The sequence below is a fragment of the Notolepis coatsorum genome (assembly GCF_963971535.1).
Source record: "Notolepis coatsorum genome assembly, chromosome: 18".
Classification (NCBI taxonomy): Eukaryota; Metazoa; Chordata; class Actinopteri; order Aulopiformes; family Paralepididae; genus Notolepis; species Notolepis coatsorum.
In genome coordinates this window covers 55,233,045-55,251,887 of record NC_140182.1, presented here as the reverse complement: position 1 = coordinate 55,251,887, position 18,843 = coordinate 55,233,045, and the positions used below count along the sequence as shown (strand labels likewise).

The window sequence follows — 18,843 nt, the reverse complement described above, 5'->3', positions numbered from 1 at the left end:
GAGAGAGTGTTGTTGTTGGCTTGAGAGTTGCTATTTCACATTATGAACTTTGTGTATCTATGAACTTTGTGTATCTATCTATCTATCGATCTATCTATCTATCTATCTATCTATCTATCTATCTATCTATCTATCTATCTATCTATCTATCTATCTATCTATCTATCTATCTATCTATCTATCTATCTATCTATCTATCTATCTATCTACTGTATCGATATCTATCTATCTATCTATATATCTATCTATCTATCTATCTATCTATCTATCTATCTATCTATATCTTTGTGTGTATGCGTGTTTGTCTGTGCCTCCCTCAGTCTATCTGACTATTTGTTTACCTATCTGCCTGTGCCTCTGCTGTAGCTACAGTCTCCTGCTTTGTCATCTATGTGGGATGGGTGCCCTTGCACCCCTGTGCCATGTTTATTTATATCTCCGGTGTCAAGTATTTCTACATCAGCAGGACTACAATATCTGCTGTCTCATAACTCCATAGTCTCAGTGTGACTGCTAGACCCTCTGCTACGCAGGAAATAGTGACAGGAGGGAATCTAGTAGCCTTCCATGCTGTCGGTCCTGACATGTTCAAACTCCAGGTGCCTGGAAGTGAGACGGCGGTTTTAACGTTCTTGTGAATAAGTGCATTATGTAGCAGAGGGTATGTGTGGGTACATGAATGTGTGGTGTGATAGTGAGCATGGGTACAACTAATGTATATATGGTAGTGTGTCTATGGGTACATCATGGATGTGTTGTGTGGTAGAGTGTGTATGTAGGTATCGTTCTTTTAGGTGCTGCACAAACAAATTTTGTTGTACTGTATTGTGCAATGACAATAAAGCTGTCTACTTCTACTTCTACTTCTACAATGTCTCTCCACACATGGCAAGTATCTGAAAGGTAGCCAGCAGCTCTCCTCTGAAAATGAACTAAGTGCATCTCTTAATTAGAGACACAAGACACGGTACATTCGTTTTTGGACATCTGACTTGAGTTCTCCTTGCTGTGAAACCAGAAGTTCAACAGTAGAGTGTGTGTGTGTGTGTGTGTGTGTGTGTGTGTGTGTGTGTGTGTGTGTGTGTGTGTGTGTGTGTGTGTGTGTGTGTGTGTGTGTGTGTGTGTGTGTGTGTGTGTGTGTGTGTGTGTGTGTGTGTGTGTGTGTGTGTGTGTGTGTGTGTGTGTGTGTGTGTGTGTGTGTGTGTGTGTGTGTGTGTGTGTGTGTGTGTGTGTGTGTGTGTGTGTGTGTGTGTGTGTGTGCGTGGTGTACACACGGAATACATATGCCATATGGTGGAGGGTTTTATCCAGTGTGGCTTACAAGTACCAGGAGCCCATACATTCTAGCTTGAGTGCGGTGTTGAACCCCTAACCCTGGCGGTGTGTGCGCCGCGCTCTCTTTACACAGTGCCACAGGGTCACGTACGGTACTACAGGTGTCTGGCACGGTCGTGTCTACGCGTGTGTTGGGCGTCTTGTCGGGGCGTGCTCTGTACTGTCATCTGATATCCATCTGAGTACGAGAGGGGGTCGTTTTCTTTTCAGCGAAGACCGAACAGATGTTTGAACGCTTCAGCTGTTGGGTTTGTGCCACGATCGCCTCCCCACGGGAGGCCTGGCCTGCTGTTGTCTACCGGTTTATAAATAGCTCTGCTCTGTCAGTGGCGGGGAAACCTCTGTTTACTATAGTTTGTTAGTAATATAGTTACTATAGTATACTATTATGTTAATAGTGAGAACGGCGACGGAGCTCATCTAGGCTCATCTATGACATAGCGGCTGTATGATTGATTGATTGATTGAAAACTTTATTAACAGATTGCAGAATGGGTACAGTACAGTTCAGTACACACAATTGTTAAGGGGATGCAGGGTACTGTACATTGGAGGTGGTTGGGTGGGTGGGGTGGGGTTGGGGGGAGGGGTTGGGTAGGAGGGGTGGGTGAGGCCTAAAAAAAATAATGGTTTGTTTCCGGTTGCCGACCGACCCTGCCGATTTAGGTGCGACCCAATATATTTTATGAGTAAAATAAAAGTAAAAGAGAGAAAACAGTTTTCCTTTATTTATTTTTATTTTTTTAATAAAGTTTCATAGAAATCTTAGTCAAACCTTTAGTATTATGGATATTAAACATGCTGGCAGAGTACATGCATCCATGTTGTTGTGAACATTTTAATTAAATAAAGAAATTCCCTATCCATAGTCGCCGTGGGAAAGAATAAAATAAAAAATAAAATAAATTCCCTACCTACCCATGGCCCATGGCCTGACAACCAACAGGAAACAAACAATATGTTTTTTGTTATGCCTGGGTGGGGGACACTGTACAAGCAAAACTGTACATTGGAATATTGACAAAACCATACTTGGTCATTTACTGTACATTGGAGGGGGTTGGGTTAGGACATTTACAGGGGCCAGTTTCGAATTGCAGTCTCCCGTAGGTGTTCTTTGAGTACAGTCAAAAGCTCATGCAGGCCTGTCTGTCCTCAAACCATCACGTGATATTTTCAATGAGGTCTGTCCTCAAAACATCACGTGATATTTTCAATGAGGTCTGTCCTCAAAACATCATGTGATATTTTTCAATGAGGTCTGTCCTCGACTAAAGTGTGTGGGGGGCCCATTCAGCACGGGGGGGGGGGGATCATGAAGAAAATGTGGAAATGACGACTAATCGACAATCGGCAAGGACAGGCCTAATTGGCGATCTTCAAAACTTCCCTATGTTAATTAACCCTTGTGTTTTGTTCACATTTTTGTTATTCACCCAGTCTGGTGGACCCACAACATTATTGAGATTTTTAAACAATAAAGCCACAACAATTTATGATTTTTTTTAACAGATGTTAACTTTATCTCAATTACAAGCAATCTAGACAGCATATACATGGTTCATATTTGCCATTTATGTGATAGATCACATTTACCAATAGTGCTACTCGTTTTGTAAAAAGAAAAAAAAAATCCATTATAATCTAGAATAGAATAAATAAATCATGTTTATCTTGAAAAATAAATATGTAACAAGGTGGAGACAGACAGTGAAGGTACACAGTGAACCTTTTTGTTTAATTGTTTACTTGACCTGAACTCCACGTATGTAATATAAATGTGTGGGGGGGGGGGGGGGGGGGGGGGGGGGGGGCGGCACAGTGAGCGCACTCAATGAATATGTGTTATTTTACATGTTCTTAAAAGAAAATTAGGCCAATGAGTCCCCCAGAGGTCCCACAGACCCAAACACCACACGTTAATTTGGGTGTTCATTTGATTAATCTGATTTTGACAATTTGCGTACAGTGTCTGTCTACAGCAGACTAGTCTATTTGATCATCTGTTTAGCTCGTAAACCTCTGATAATCTGATATCAAACTGAGAGGAAGTCGCCATTGGCTCAATGTCAAAAGAGAAGCAGTACTGTGAGCACAATATTGTGTAACACAAATGTGTTGTGTACATTTGAAGCTCATAGGACCAGCAAGATTTAAGTGTGTGTCATTAATAGTGGGAATTTTAAGTCTGAAGTATTATCTTGCTGCTGTGTCACTAAACTCAACTGCCTAGTAAGAAAAAAAACTGCAGCACATCACAACGCTTGTGTGAAGTTAGGGTTGAGAGTGTGAAAGAAAGTACACATAGATACTTCAGTTGTTAGTACTATTTATGTTGGCTATTGTTACTAAAACACCTCTCTCACACAAAGCCTAGTAGTACAATTTATTATACTGTATGTTGTTACTAAAACACCCCTCTCACACAAAGCCTAGTAGTACAATTTATTATACTGTATGTTGTTACTAAGAATACCTCTCACACACAAAGCCTAGTAGTACAATTTATTATACTGTATGTTGTTACTAAAACACCTCTCTCACACAAAGCCTATAGTACAATTTATTATACTGTATGTTGTTACTAAAACACCTCTCTCACACAAAGCCGGCTACAATCTATTATACTGTATGTTGTTACTAAGAATGCCTCTCTCACACAAAGCCTAGTAGTACAATTTATTATACTGTATGTTGTTACTAAAATGCCTCTCTCACACAAAGCCTAGTATAGTCTAGTAGATAGAGGGGGGTATCATGCACCCCCCGGAAATATACTTCTAACCAGACTTTCTAGAATGAAAAAAAGGTCCCAGGTATCATTTATATGCAAATTAAGGACGCGATTATCAAGAAATCACAAAAAAGCTGTTTCATATATCTCAGCCAATATTGCAGATAACTGAACAAATGAGGTGTCTAGACCCATGTTTTGAGGGTCAAAGATCACAATAACACTATCCCTGGAGTGATCACATGTTTCTATGTAATTTTGCCCATGCAAATCTGTGCCGTCAATACAAAATAATCACATTTTTACTAATTAGTAGAGTAGGAAAGCGGATACTATCATGAACCCCCTGGAAATATATTGTTAACCAGTGTTTCTAGATAGGACATTTCTTTTAGAAAATGATAGGCTATGTTAAAAATCTGTCAGAGTGTCCCATGTATCATTTATATGCAAATTAATGACGCCATCATCAAAAACATTATGTCGCTATTTCAGCCAATATTGCAAATAACTGAACAAGTAGGTTGTCTAGATCCATATTTTGAGGGTCAAAAATCATAATAAAACTATTCCCAGAATGATCACCTGTTTGTGGCAAGCTAGTATGCAAATTAGTATAACCTTTACAAAGAATAAAGCATTTTTACCAATAAAGACGCATCATATTGTAGATGACTGAACAAAAAAAGATGTGGACTCATGTTTTGAGGGTTAAAGATGGTAATGAAAGTCAAGTTAGACCGCACTCACAATAGTTGACACTGGGTGCTGCAATCCCGAAGATATAAGTAGAACAAAGCAGGAAGCCGGACCAGCACTCTCAGGTTTCAATTTTTTTTATCGCAGCCGGATACAGACATGTTTCAGAACAAGTGTTCCTTCTTCAGTGTTAATGGCTAGCAATATTAGTTTGGAAAGATGGTGGCTATATACAAGGTGGGCAGGAAGTGACATCAAAAACAGGTATGCCTGGGATTACTGGTCAACTTTGACCCTAGGAAGGACATTATAATATGAAGTCAATTCCAAAATACAAAGATTACCAGAAACAAAAGTAAGAGAAAGAAACGTTCAACGGTCCCGGAGATAAGCACCATCTCTAACATTAATTGGGTCTCATTCTCCAAGGACTTACGACAAAAAAGGCTTTCTCTTAGGGCCATTTGAGACCTTTTCGGGACGATTTTGGGATTCACCAACCGTCCCAATAAAACATATATAATTAATATATATAATATATATAAAAAATATGATCACATCACCCCCACCCTCAGATCCCTTCACTGGCTCCCCGTGGAACACAGGATCGAGTACAAGGTCTCCCTCCTCACTCACCAGTGCGTACACGGTGGTGCCCTTGCCTATCTCAAGGAATTCCTCACCCCCCAGTCCTCCTCACGCTCCCTCCGCTCCGGCACAGCCTACCTCCTCAAAGCCCCCAGGACTAAGCTGCACACCATGGGCGATCGAGCCTTCTGCTCTGCCGCACCCAGACTATGGAATGCTCTCCCCATCCACCTGAGAGCACCACAATCCGTCGTGGCTTTTAAAAGGGGCCTAAAAACAAGGCTTTTGCCAGAATTTTTCTTTTACTTTTATTTGTTACTTCTATTCATTTTATTATTATTTTATTTTATTTTACTTTTATGTTCTTCCATTTCATTGGTTGTGTTATTCATTTAAATTGTTTTTATTCATTTAAATTGTTTTATTCATTTACCTTTTTGTCTATATCTCCTGTAGCGCTCTGAGATTCTCGCGAATATAAAGTGCGGTACAAATTGAATCTATTATTATTATTATTATTATTATTATTATTATTATTATTATTATTATTATTATTATTATTATTATTATTATTATTATTATTATAATATTATATTATAATATATTGTCTATATTCATGTCTTGCCCGAAAATGTCTCAAATGGCCCTAAGAGAAAGCCCTTTTTGTCATAAGTCCGTTGGAGAATGAGACCCATTGTTAACATTTCAGATGCACAATTGAGTGACTCGCACCATAATGTCCTTTCTAAAGGGTTATCGTTTGTTCCTGCACGTAAGGTGGACTCTTTCACTACCAAGGTAGAACTCTTTAAGTTTTTCAGAAATATTAAATTAAAAGCCTTTACGCCAGAGGTTTTGATAAGAGAACTCAATATGTTTCTAATGAAAATTTGCCCACATTAACAGTTCCCACAATTGATGATGTTGATGTAATGTCTGAAGCAGAACTCGACCCATTCTAGACCTAAAAGAAAAGTATTCAAACCACGTAGCTTGTTTACCCCTCATCTCAATCCACCTTCGGTGGATACCTTTTGCAGACTAGTACAAAATGATGTCCTCAATTTATGTGAAACCAGTCACAAAACCCAGCTTTACCCTAATTTACTTGAATCAGAATCTGGAGTGCTTAAGGAACTCATGAAGAATTTTTTTAGAAAAGCAGACAAAGGTTCGGGAATTGTTCTCCAAAATAAGCGTGCTTATGTTTCTGAGATCAATAGACAATTGAACGACATTGAGGTATATACCCTTTTAAATTCAGACCCAGTGTTTAGATTTTCCACTGAAATCAAAACAGTCCTCAAAAGCCTTAGATTGGCGGACGAAATCTCAGAAAATGAATTTAAGTTTATGTTTGTAGAGTTCCCCATTACTCCTATTATTTACACCTTACCTAAGATCCATAAGGATCTCCTGAATCCTCTGGGTCGACCGATAGTCTCTGGCATAGGGTCTGCCACAGAAAAAATTTCCCAATTTATTGACGCGCATATCAGAGATTTGGCCTCTTCTCAACCGGGTTACTTAAAAGACACTACTACTTTTTTTAGCGGGTTAACGGCCTGCAACATTTGTCCTTCAGACTTATTAGTCACCATGGATGTGGTCAGTCTATACCCCAGCATTCCACACGCTGACACGTTAGAAGCACTTAGTTTTTACTTAAACTTGAGGGAGGAACTACACCCCTCCACAGAAGCGCTAGTTAGCCTAGCCGATCTAGTTCTAACAAAGAATTATTTCAGATTCCAAGATAAATATTTCTTGCAAAACAGAGGTCTCAGCATGGGCTCGCCTGCCGCTGTGAACCTAGCTAACCTGTATATGTCCAAGTTCGAAAAGGACCACATTTTTAATAATAACCCGTTGAGTTCCTTAACACTCGCAGAGAAACGATAAAGTTTACTCTTAATTTTGATATGTACACTCTATCCTTTCTTGATGTTCTAATTAACAAAGCCCCAGATGGTATTTCATTACACACAGAGGTCTTCAAAAAGGAGACAGATCGCAACTCGTTCCTACATTATTCTAGCTATCACGCTCCTGCATTAAAGAATAGTCTCCACTTCAGCCAAATCCTACGTTATAGGAGAATTTGTGACACGGACGATTTATTGCCCAAGCAGAAGTCCTCCGTGGTAGGTTCCAGTTCATTAATTTGCATATAAATGATACATAGGACACTGACAGATTTTTAACATAACCTATCATTTTCTACACATTGTTTCCTATCTAGAAACACTGGTTAACAATATATTTCCAGGGGGTGCATGATAGTATCCGCTTTCCTACTCAACTAATTGGTAAAAATGTGATTATTTTGTATTGACGGCACAGATTTGCATAGGCAAAATTACATAGAAACATGTGATCACTCTAGGGATAGTGTTATTGTGATCTTTGACCCTCAAAACATGGGTCTAGACACCTCATTTGTTCAGTTATCTGCAATATTGGGTTAGAATCATGAAACAGTTTCTGACAACTTGTTAACATAGCCTATCATTTTTTTCACCTTTTTTCCATTCTAGAAAGTCTGGTTAGAAGTATATTTCCCGGGGGGTGCATGATACCCCCCTCTATCTACTAGACTAGTAGTACAATTTATTATACTGTATGTTGTTACTAAAATGCCTCTCTCACATAAAGCTTAGTAGTACAATTTATAAACTGTATGTTGTTACTAAACACCTCAACACAAAGCCTACAATTTATTATATGTTGTTAGTTACTAAACGCCTCTCAACACAAAGCCTAGTTTTCAGCCGTTGTGTTTTTGTTTGATTCTGTCTCGTTTTCCCTCCTTCCAACCTTTCATTTCCTGTCCTGAGAGGCCTCTCTACCAGCCGCAGCACAGCCAGGCACATCACACGGCCTTCCCACAACAATTAACACACACAATACAGCACCACCTGCCAGTCACAATAATACAATACAGTTACAATACAAGGCTCCACCACAGCTACGTTCCCACAGAGTATCTCCCAATGGCAGCAAACTAGACCCTGATCAGTCAACGAAGAACATAGTATATAGAGTGTATAATAGTGTACATGATCTGTTAAAAGTAAACACTTTGTAAATGTAAGGACTTATGAAACGATTCCGGCTTTTGATGGCCTATTGGCTTAGTGAGTGTGTTTTATTTAGAGCTGCTACTAACGATTGTTTAAGCCTTGTGTGGTGTTCGGGTCTGTGGGACCCATTTTCAATGTTTACTAAAAGAGAATTGATACATTTAATTATCTTTTTTAACCTGAGACTCATTGGCCTTGGCTCATTTTATGTGAAGAACATATAAAAGAACACATTGTGCACACTGTGTAGGCTACCTCCCCTACACATTTATATGACATACTGTATGTGGTGTGGAAATTGCACATGAAAACAAGTAAATATGGTCAAAATCTTTACAAAAAGGTTCACTGTGTGTATCTTCACTGTCTGACTCCACCATGTTTCATTTATATTTTTCAAGATAAACATGATTTATTCCATTCATGTCTTGATTATAATGGATTCTTTTTTTTCACATCACATTGTATGACAAAAAACGAATAGCACTTTTTATTGATAAATGTGAGAGGTAAATGGCAAATATTATTTTATGCTAAGATTTCTTGTAACTGAGATAAAGTTAAGTGTGTTGAGTATTTGTTGAATATTTTTACATGAATTGTTATGGTGTTATTGTTTTGAAATCCAAATTACATTCAAAAGAATTTACTCTCAAACTAAATGAATGTGTGCAAAACTGTTTTTGGATGTGTGTGGGCAAAATAAATCAGCATCGTATAGTGGTATAGGTATAGGTCCATCGTTAATAATAATCATCTCCCATGGTTCTGTGTTCCAGGAGACTAATGAACAGAAGTTGTATAAGATTGCCAGCGAGCTCCTGCACACCGAGAAGGCCTACGTCACACGACTCAACCTGCTGGACCTGGTAAGGAGCACTGATTTCACGAGTTCAATCCACACAAATGATGACAGACACAAAGTATACATTTAATGGATTCCATAGAAATCTATAGTTTATTAACAACAATGCAACAGCCTGATGCAGGTGGCTTGGGGAGGATGCACATGGAGCTGCATGCTCCTGGGCAGGTGCGCTCTGCGGGGATTGGATGAGGGAAGGGAAAGCAAAGGGGACCTTTCACAAGAGTGCTCATCTCTAACCGTTAGAGTAGGCTCTGAAAGGGGGACGAGACTCCGTTAGCCTACGACCAGGATAAGATCACATTGGCCCATGATAGACTCCACTCGGTGGAGTGGCCTCAGTGGGGGAGCTGAGCACTTGCCCGATAGAGGTAGATGTTATATGTAATTTTATGGGAAAGAGACCCCATTCGAGGGGGAAGCGAAAACCCAGATATCCCAAGCCAATAGGGAATCCCTGGGAAACATTCTTCCCCGATCCCCTAAAAGGGCGATCGAGCTGAGCTCCGGGAATGTGGCCTTTAGACATGAGGGCTGGGAGGGGAGGGTGCTTTTGGAATTGGATCAGTCTGAATAAAATGACAAGAAAGCATAATACAAGTGAATACAAGTGACAGACGAGTGAAATGTAGATGGCAAAGCCAGCTGTGAAAGAAGGGTGCACTGCATTTACAACACAAGACTAAATGAGAGCAACACGGCATGCAGCACAATAATAATTGTATCTTGATTATCTTGTTTTCATGATCGTGGGAAGCCAACATGGTTGAAATTGAAACTGGATTAATCGGCCAGCCCCAATGGAGGTTATTTGCCAGGCCATCAGGATGCTCAACGACCAATAACACTATGTAACAATCATCAAATGCACTCACAGCACACACATCCACACGCACACACTCACTTTAAACAAACAACTCACTGCAGCACCCACTTTACACACTTTAGAACACCTAAACACACTTTATATTTATTGGTAAAGAATTTGCACTACAACCCATACCTCATTACACCTTACTGTAAATTGTACCTCATCCCATTGCTGCATTGCACTATATAGTATATTGTATATTAGTATATTGTATGGTAACTCAGTTACTTCTACTCTGCATTGAACATTGTACATATGTACATACTGAACACTTGTGTCCACGTACGTGACTTCTATTTTTACTTGCTATACTTATTTTATTTTATACTTGTCTATTTTTGTCTAGCACAGTCTCTGGAGCGTAATAGAAAGAAGCATTTTGTATAAAAGTATTCTGTACTTCTGTATGACAACTAATAAAGAAACTTGAAACTTGCCTGCGAGTGCTCTCTCTTACTGCATCGACACCCTCGTGTGAAACTCATTTTGTAATTGTCGGAAGTGGTGCTATACTTTTTAACAGCAAAAGAAAGGGTAATTTGAGGAAGCTTGTGAATTACAGTGTCATAACTGTCGACGTTGACAACGGTCAATCAACCTCTTAGGACATTTCCTTTTAGATTGGCATTTGTTTGTAGCCTCGTCATTGTTTTGTAGTTATAGAGGAGTTTGATAAGGAGGCTGTTTATCATCCCTCCAGGTGTTCTGTGCCAAGCTCATGGAGGAGGCAGGTAAAGGGACTTTCCCCGTGGAGGTGGTGAAGAACATTTTCTCCAACATCTACTCCATCCACACCTTCCACAGCCGGTTCCTGCTGCCAGACCTGGAGAAACGCATGGCGGAATGGTGAGCAAAATTAATAGATGGATCCAATGTGAATGAATAGATGGATCCAATGTGTGGTTTAAACATGTATCATCAAAACATAAGGTTTCTTCACAGTTTCTCCCTACACACACACACACACACACACACACACACACACACACACACACACACACACACACACACACACACACACACACACACACACACACACACACACACACACACACACACACACACACACAGACAGACACAACAGCTGTAGTGATGCTGATGATGATGATGATGAAGGTTGGTTCAAAGTAGCTCATAGTGAATTTATTTGATAAATATGATAATGAGTTCAGTGTTTCTTTACAGCTCCATTAATACTTCAAAATAAAAACTCAAAGGGGTTTATTTTGGGTTGGTTTTCCTCTGACAGTTGATCGTACACACAGTTCACGATCGTATAGGGAAGTCATGGTTAATAACAAGTTTAGGCGATAGTCTCACTCCACAAAGTCACGTGATCAACCCGTGATCAACCCCCCCCCCCCCCCCCCCCCCCACTCAACTCTTTATAGTGATGAATGCTATGGCCTCTTGTCTGTCCATCCCTCCCTCCCTCCCTCCTTCACTCTCCACAGGGCGTCCACGCCTCGCATCGGGGACATCCTGCAGAAACTCACTCCCTTCCTGAAGATGTACGCAGAGTACGTGAAGAACTTCGACAAGGCCATGGTGCTGCTGAAACAGTGGTCGGACCGCTCGCCTCAGTTCAAAGCCATCATTCAGGAGATCCAGGTAGCGTGCAGCCCTGCAGTGTGATGTCTGACGTAAAGCCATGAAGACAATCAGGGATAATCAAGTTGGAGGCTTATCTTGCTAATTTTAAGGGGGTCACGATTAATCGACTGAATTGAATGACTCGAACAAATTACTGTGTCGATGCTCGAAACTTAAAGTCAGTTAAAGGTGCACTTCACCAAAAAATAATGCTGATTTATTTTGCACATAATCTCACACACATCCAAACACTAATTTTGTTTGACAGTTATCGAGAGCAAACTTTGAATATGGCCACCAGCGATGTCATTGGGGGACATTGAATCCTTGTGTTGTGTTAATTACAACACCATGAAATTATGTAGATGAGGAAATAGGATTACCTTGTAGGGACTGCTACCTTATCATTTCACTGAGCTGTAATTAACACAACACAAGGATTCAGTGTCCGCAATGACATCACTGGTGGCCATATTCAAACTCAAGACTGTCAAACTAAATGAATGTGTGCAAAACAGTTTAGAGTTTTTGGATGCGCGTGGGATCATGTGCAGTGGTGAAGTGCCTCTTTAGGTGAAGGTGAACAATCATTACACTCAGGCCCTGTTTAGACGGAAACGCTAGCAGGTGAATCAGCAAAAAAAAATTCGGATGTGCCTTTCGTTTATACGGAAACAGCGTTTTTACGGGGTGAAAGCGCAAAAAAGTGAGACTACCTTCCAGGGTGGAATTCCTAGAAACGATAAACCTTTGCGCTCTCATCTAAACTGTCAAACCGCATAAAACGATGACGAAAGGGTTGTCATGGCTTTCGTCGCGTGTACTGCTTACATCACAGGCATGCGTCAGTAGCCTAGAAGCGTAAACAAAGCATGTCTGATTCTATCCATGGCGATCACCTGAAGGCTACATTGGCAGTACTTTTAATTACACAAGAATCTGTCCCGTGGCGTGACTGGACCCACTGTCTGTGAGTGACTCTGCTTTGGTCCAATCACATTCCCCACCCACAGTCTGCGAATCAGAGGCAGAGTAGGGCGGGTCTTCACAGCACGTCATGTGACATATGCGCCAATCGTGTGACAGCGGGGCTCAGTCGTCTGGAGTCGTTACAGCCTCGTCTGCATGGAGAATTCCATCCCAAAACGATAGTCTAAACGCAAAATTAAAAGTGAAACCGTAAGACGACTTTTGCGGTTTCTGTTCAGACTCTCTCCGTCTAAACGTAGCCTCAGAAGCACAACATTTAAATGCTCTAAAAATACCTTGTTTTAGCTTGATTTCATGGGAGAAATTAAATGCAAGTAAACTTAAATGTAAATGTTCAATTGTCTGTTACCTGTTACCCTTACCTACTCTTACTAGTTATACCACTGGCCAGTAGGGCTTACTACCATAGTGTATTTATACATGTATTACTGTACATAATAATACTGTAACACTGTACATAGATCAGATTAGCATTTTACTCAAGTAATACTCATTTATATATATTCCAGTTTAATCACGTGTACATTGTTATTGTACTGTTACCTTTCACCCTGGTTAGATGCCAACTTATTTTCATTGAACTGTACTTGTGCTGTATGATGACAATACATTTGAACCTAATCTAATTTAATCTAATCTAATACAAGTGTATTTTATTTGATCAGAGCCAAGATGTGTGTGGCTGCCTCACTCTCCAGCACCACATGCTGGAGCCTGTGCAGAGAGTTCCTCGCTATGAGATGCTGCTGAAAGACTACCTGAAGAAACTGCCTCCAGATGACCCTGACCGACCAGACGCAGAGAGTGAGTAGTGGAACGTCCAGTTGGACCAGACACGGAGAGAGAATGCCAGTTGCATCTGTAATTTAAGTCAAAGGATCTATTCTATTGTATTCTCTTCTATTCAGTCAGCATAGAGCAGTGATCATCATGAATAATGAATAACCTTTATTTATATAGCACCCTTCACAGCACGAATGCACAGGGTGCTTTACACTACAGCTTAATATAAAAACACAATAAAAACAAAATCAGAAATAAACGACAACAACAACAAACAGCAGTTAAAACAGTGAAACCAGATAGAAAAAGTAGAATAAAAGAATTTGGATAAAATCATGAGTCACTAATTAAAACAAAACTATAGAACAGTGAGGACAATTAACTAAATGGTGATTTCATTGGATGTGCACTGTCAACTAATGCTTGTATATCTTATCGTGTGTTGTCATGTTTGTTTATGTGTTTGTTTAAAAAATAATAAAAAAATTAAATACAAAAAAGAACAGTGAGGACAAGAAAAAGTGCCTATGCATGACCAAAAGCTTGTCTGAACAAATGTGTTTTTAGTTGTTTTTTAAAAGAGTTCTCAGAGGGGGCAATTCGCAGGTCCAGGGGGAGAGCGTTCCAGAGCCTTGGTGCTGTCACCTGGAAGGCTCGATCACCCCTTGTTTTTAGCCTGGGCCCCGTTCCCCGTACCTGGCTAACTGAGTTAGCCGGATAATTTCCAGTCTAGCCTGACTTAAGCCGGACCTTTCTGTTCCCCGACGCTCGATTGTCCAAATCACCATGACAACAGATCAGAAAGTTTGAGCCTGGTCGAGAGCAGGGTTAACTTCAGTTAGCCGGATGAACCATGGCCACGCCCCGCAAAGAAATGACAGCTCGCTTCCTGAAATGATTCTCACAGTCTAGAGATCCCATTTATACCATTCTGAATTATGTTTCTGTGCTTCGTTTTCCTAGAGGGGGCTTTTGAAATGTATAATAATAGAACTAAATGCTGATAATAAATCATATTGAGCCTATAGATTTACTTTGTCCTAAATAAAATAATGCACGTCATATACGGCGCTCGGAGTCGCGATACACGCTGCATGTGGTTATTTTAATAACGGCGCATTGCAAATGTGAATCCCGCGGGGATATTTTTAATGAATGAAACCTATCGGCCGTTTGGCTCTGATTAGTTTCATATATTCTCCGCTGTAGATTTGCTTAACGGAGCGCCCGGATTGTGTTTCATTCAAGCATAAAATTGAAGTGTCTATGCGTGGATTGTGGTTTTTGTGTGATATTGTAACTGGGATTAAAATGTCTGATGAGATGCGCTGTTTGACGGATTTGAGAAATTGAATGAGCCGTTGACGTCACATTAATGCATTTGAGAATAAAGAGATAAAACTTCATTCAAAAGAAAAATATTCTAAACACGGGTCTCTTGTCCATTGATGGTCTTGGATACACAATGGATATATCCCGTCTGGCACAGTGGCGCAGCGGCTAGTGCTCAATCCTGGCAACCGGGCGACCGGAGTTTGAAACCCCGCGTTTCCAATATAATTTTTTTGGAATATAATATTAATGATTATACGCAAAAGTAGCCTAGTTTTAAGTAAAAATATTATAAATCTACATGCATTGAGGATGTCATTCTTTATATAGCTCTCAACGTGCACCAAATTGAATTATTCCTACATTGCAAAAAGAAGAAAAAGATTAGGAGAAGTGGGATTCGAACCCGGGCCGTCTGCGTGAAAGTCAAAACCACAAACCGTCACACCACAGTGCAGATAAGTAAAAGATCCACCATACATCAATCAATGGGTAAGAGAGCCGTATCCTTATTCTGTATAACAGTTGAACTAATTATTTTCGCTAGCAAGATCTCATTTGATTATTCAATCCATAAACCTACTGCCAGCAGGGCACGTTTAAAGAAATATAATCTGATTGATTGGGGTAATGAGGGACTTAAAATTAGCCTATAGATTATGCATTTAACTTGTCGGCGAGGCTATTGAGCCGTACTGCAATCTGTTAATAAAGTTTTAAATCAATTAATCAATCAATGCCGTTAGAAAATCAGGGTTTCTGCTCTCGATACGTGCTGGCTTTTCAACTGAAGCGGCCGCGCGCACTTATCCTGGGTCTCAAGTCTGGTTCGAGTTAACGAGACTGAATCCACCTTCGAGGAACAGGAAAATCCCGGCTTCAAACATCGGGTTAATTGAATCTGGATAATGGGACTCTTGATCGACTTAGTTGAACCAGGTACGGGGAATAGGGCCCTGGACCTGGGGACCACCAGGAGGTGCTGATCGGCAGATCTGAGTGAGCGGGTGTTGGTGTAGGGATGGATGAGTTCAGTGATGTAGATGGGGGCCTGACCGTGAAGTGCTCTGAAAGTGAAAGTGAGGACTTTGAAGTGAATTCTATAGTGTACCGGGAGCCAGTGCAGGGATACCAGAATGGGAGTGATGTGGCATGATTTTTTTGACCTTGTGAGTAGCCTGGCTGCAGCATTTTGGACCATTTGTAGTTTATCTGTGGATGATTTGGTGAGACAGGTGAAAAGTGAGTTGCAGTAGTCAAGCCTAGAGGAAATAAACGCATGCACGGACAGTTCTAGTTCAGAGTGAGATATGATGGTGCGTAGTTTTGCAATGTTTCTGAGGTGAAAGAAGCAGGTGCGTGTGAGTGTTTTGACATGTTTGTCTAGGTTCATGGCCTGGTCGAAGACAACACCCAGCTTTCTCAGGTGGGGACGTATGTTGTCTTTAAGGGACCACAAGTGAGTGGCCACTCTAGCTGCAGTCTTTTCAGCTGCTACGATCAGCACCTCCGTTTTTTTTGCATTTAACTGGAGGAAGTTACTCCCCATCCAGCTCTCAATGCCGAGCAGGCACTCCTGGAGAAGGCTGAGTTTCTCCAAGTTGTCGGGTTTAAAAGAGCAGAGTAGTTGTACAGTATGTCGTCTGCGTAGCAGTGGTATTTAATGCCGGTGAATTTATTGATGAGGAGGCCTAGGGGAAGCATGTAAATGGCAAAAAGGAGTGGTCCTAGCACCGATCCCTGTGGTACCCCACATGAGAGGGGGGTGGGGTCAGATTTAAAAGGACATAAAAGGACATCAGATGGCCCCCAGAATATTGTGAATTTTCTGAGAATTCTAAAGTGAAGACAAAATATATATCGCCCCCTGGTGACTGTCTGCAGTATAGTCTGTTCACACTGATACAATAAATTCATTTAGTAAGAAAGTGAAAATATTAAACAATAATAGGCTAATTAGGCCTAATATATATAAGTCCGGCCCCCACAGTGTCTGCTTAGAAAAATCATTGACCCCTGGCATATAGGCTTACATATACTCGCTTTTAACAACATGTACGTGTAGACAAGTGGCTGCGACTCAAGTGGCATTCGTAGAGCTGTGAATCTTCACTGGCCTCACTATTCAATTCGATTACGATTCAGCTGTCCACGATTCGATTTTATTCGATTCTATGATGCATCTCGATGCAGCTCAATAATATATTACATCCTCAATTTTATAATCTATATATTACTGCACATGGCTACTTTTTCATCAATTAATACAAGCAGTCAGATAAATTAACTTTTATTTAGAAAGTTCTTAAAGGGGAACTCCACTTTTTTTTGGAAATTAGCTTATTTAACATCTTCCCTGGAGTTAGACAAGAAGATGCATACCTTTTTTGTCTCTGTGCGTGCATTTTAGCTTTGGGAATAGACGCTCCGTTAGCATAGCTTAGCTTCATCACTGGAAGTGAGGCAGGACAGTAGCCTTACAGTGCCTTACAGTGTATTGCAAGGTCTGACATTGACCAAACTTGATATGCATGACCTTGGTGGGCTCTAGGTCAACTCCTGAAAAGGGGGTCAATGTCAGACCTTGCAATCAAAAGTTAGGGGGCGCACTGAAATTATGGCAAGGGTTATTAGCCCCCTAACTTTTGATTGCAAAGTCTGACATTGACCCCCTTTTCAGGAGTTGACCTAGAGCCCACCAAGGTCATGCATATCAAGTTTGGTCAATGTCTGACCTTGCAATACACTGTAAGGCACTGTAAGGCTACTGTCCTGCCTCACTTCCAGTGATGAAGCTAAGCTATGCTAACGGAGCGTCTATTCCCAAAGCTAAAATGCACGCACAGAGACAAAAAAGGTATGCATCTTCTTGTCTAACTCCAGGGAAGATGTTAAATAAGCTAATTTCCAAAAAAAGTGGAGTTCCCCTTTAAATCAGAATGTCAAAATAAATGTCTTTACCAGTGTTGCATGATACAGACACTAGAAGAAAGGTATCTCGATACCCAGCTGTTAAAAATGGTTCAATACTCTTTATTAGTATCAATACTTTTAGAATAGCCTGATGCTGTATTTTCTATGAGTTGAGTGGATGCATGACCAGAGCACTAGCTTTAATAATACAATAATAATAATAATAATAATAATAATAATAATAATAATAATAATAATAATAATAATAATAATAATAATAATAATAATAATAATAATAATAATAATAATAATAATAATAATATACTTGATTTGTAGGGCGCTTTATAGTTGTGGAGCAAATCCCAAAGTGCTACATTGTAAAAGAACATAAACATAAAAGCTAGCAAGAGAGTTACAAAAAAATATATATATATTTTAATAATCGATTATGTTCTGTCACTGCATCAATGCAGAATCGTCCACGTCCGCATCGCGATGCATCTTAGAATCGAGAAATGTCCACACTCCTATGGCATTGTTCACATACTTGCCTGCGTACATGGTGTGTACCTGTATATATAACCACAAGGAGGCAGACCAGGGCTGCATCATCCCTGGCCGACACTGGAATATCTTGAGATATCCTTGAGAACCTCCGGATTTGCACAACGTAAACATTAACACTTTGAGTGCCAACGACGCTATATGTCGTTAGTTCATGCCGACCGTTGAATGCCAGCGATGACATATAGCGTTTTTTTGTCTTTTTTTTATTAGCGATTTGAATTCATATTTCATCAATCTAGTCTCACGTTAGTGCTCCAAACTCTCTCTGAGCTCCATTGGGAAAATACCGCCCCCTATCGTCTCTCCCTGTTGTACTGCACCCCATTGGATTAGACTGAATGAAAGACATGGGGGAGGGAAATCCAGTTTCCTCATTTTACTTCTCCGGCAAGCCATCCGAAGAGATCCAAGTCTTCGCCGACCCTCAGAACAGCATGGAATCGGTATTTCCAGTACCCAGCGCTGAATCAATAAACGCGATCGATATTTG

General features: G+C 40.4%; 1 protein-coding gene across 4 annotated transcripts in view; it reads left to right on the top strand.

The window, feature by feature from the left end:
* The window catches only part of LOC311245628 (FYVE, RhoGEF and PH domain-containing protein 4-like), a 281,410-nt gene that overhangs the window by 222,071 nt on the left and 40,496 nt on the right, over window positions 1-18,843 (top strand). For all 4 annotated transcript variants that reach the window (XM_084335538.1, XM_084335541.1, XM_084335539.1 and 1 more), the window contains exons 6-9: window positions 9,219-9,308; window positions 10,876-11,021; window positions 11,630-11,786; window positions 13,424-13,562. In XM_084335538.1, the coding sequence (XP_084191664.1) occupies window positions 9,219-9,308; window positions 10,876-11,021; window positions 11,630-11,786; window positions 13,424-13,562 (532 nt within the window). The remainder of the gene's footprint in view (window positions 1-9,218; window positions 9,309-10,875; window positions 11,022-11,629; window positions 11,787-13,423; window positions 13,563-18,843) is intronic.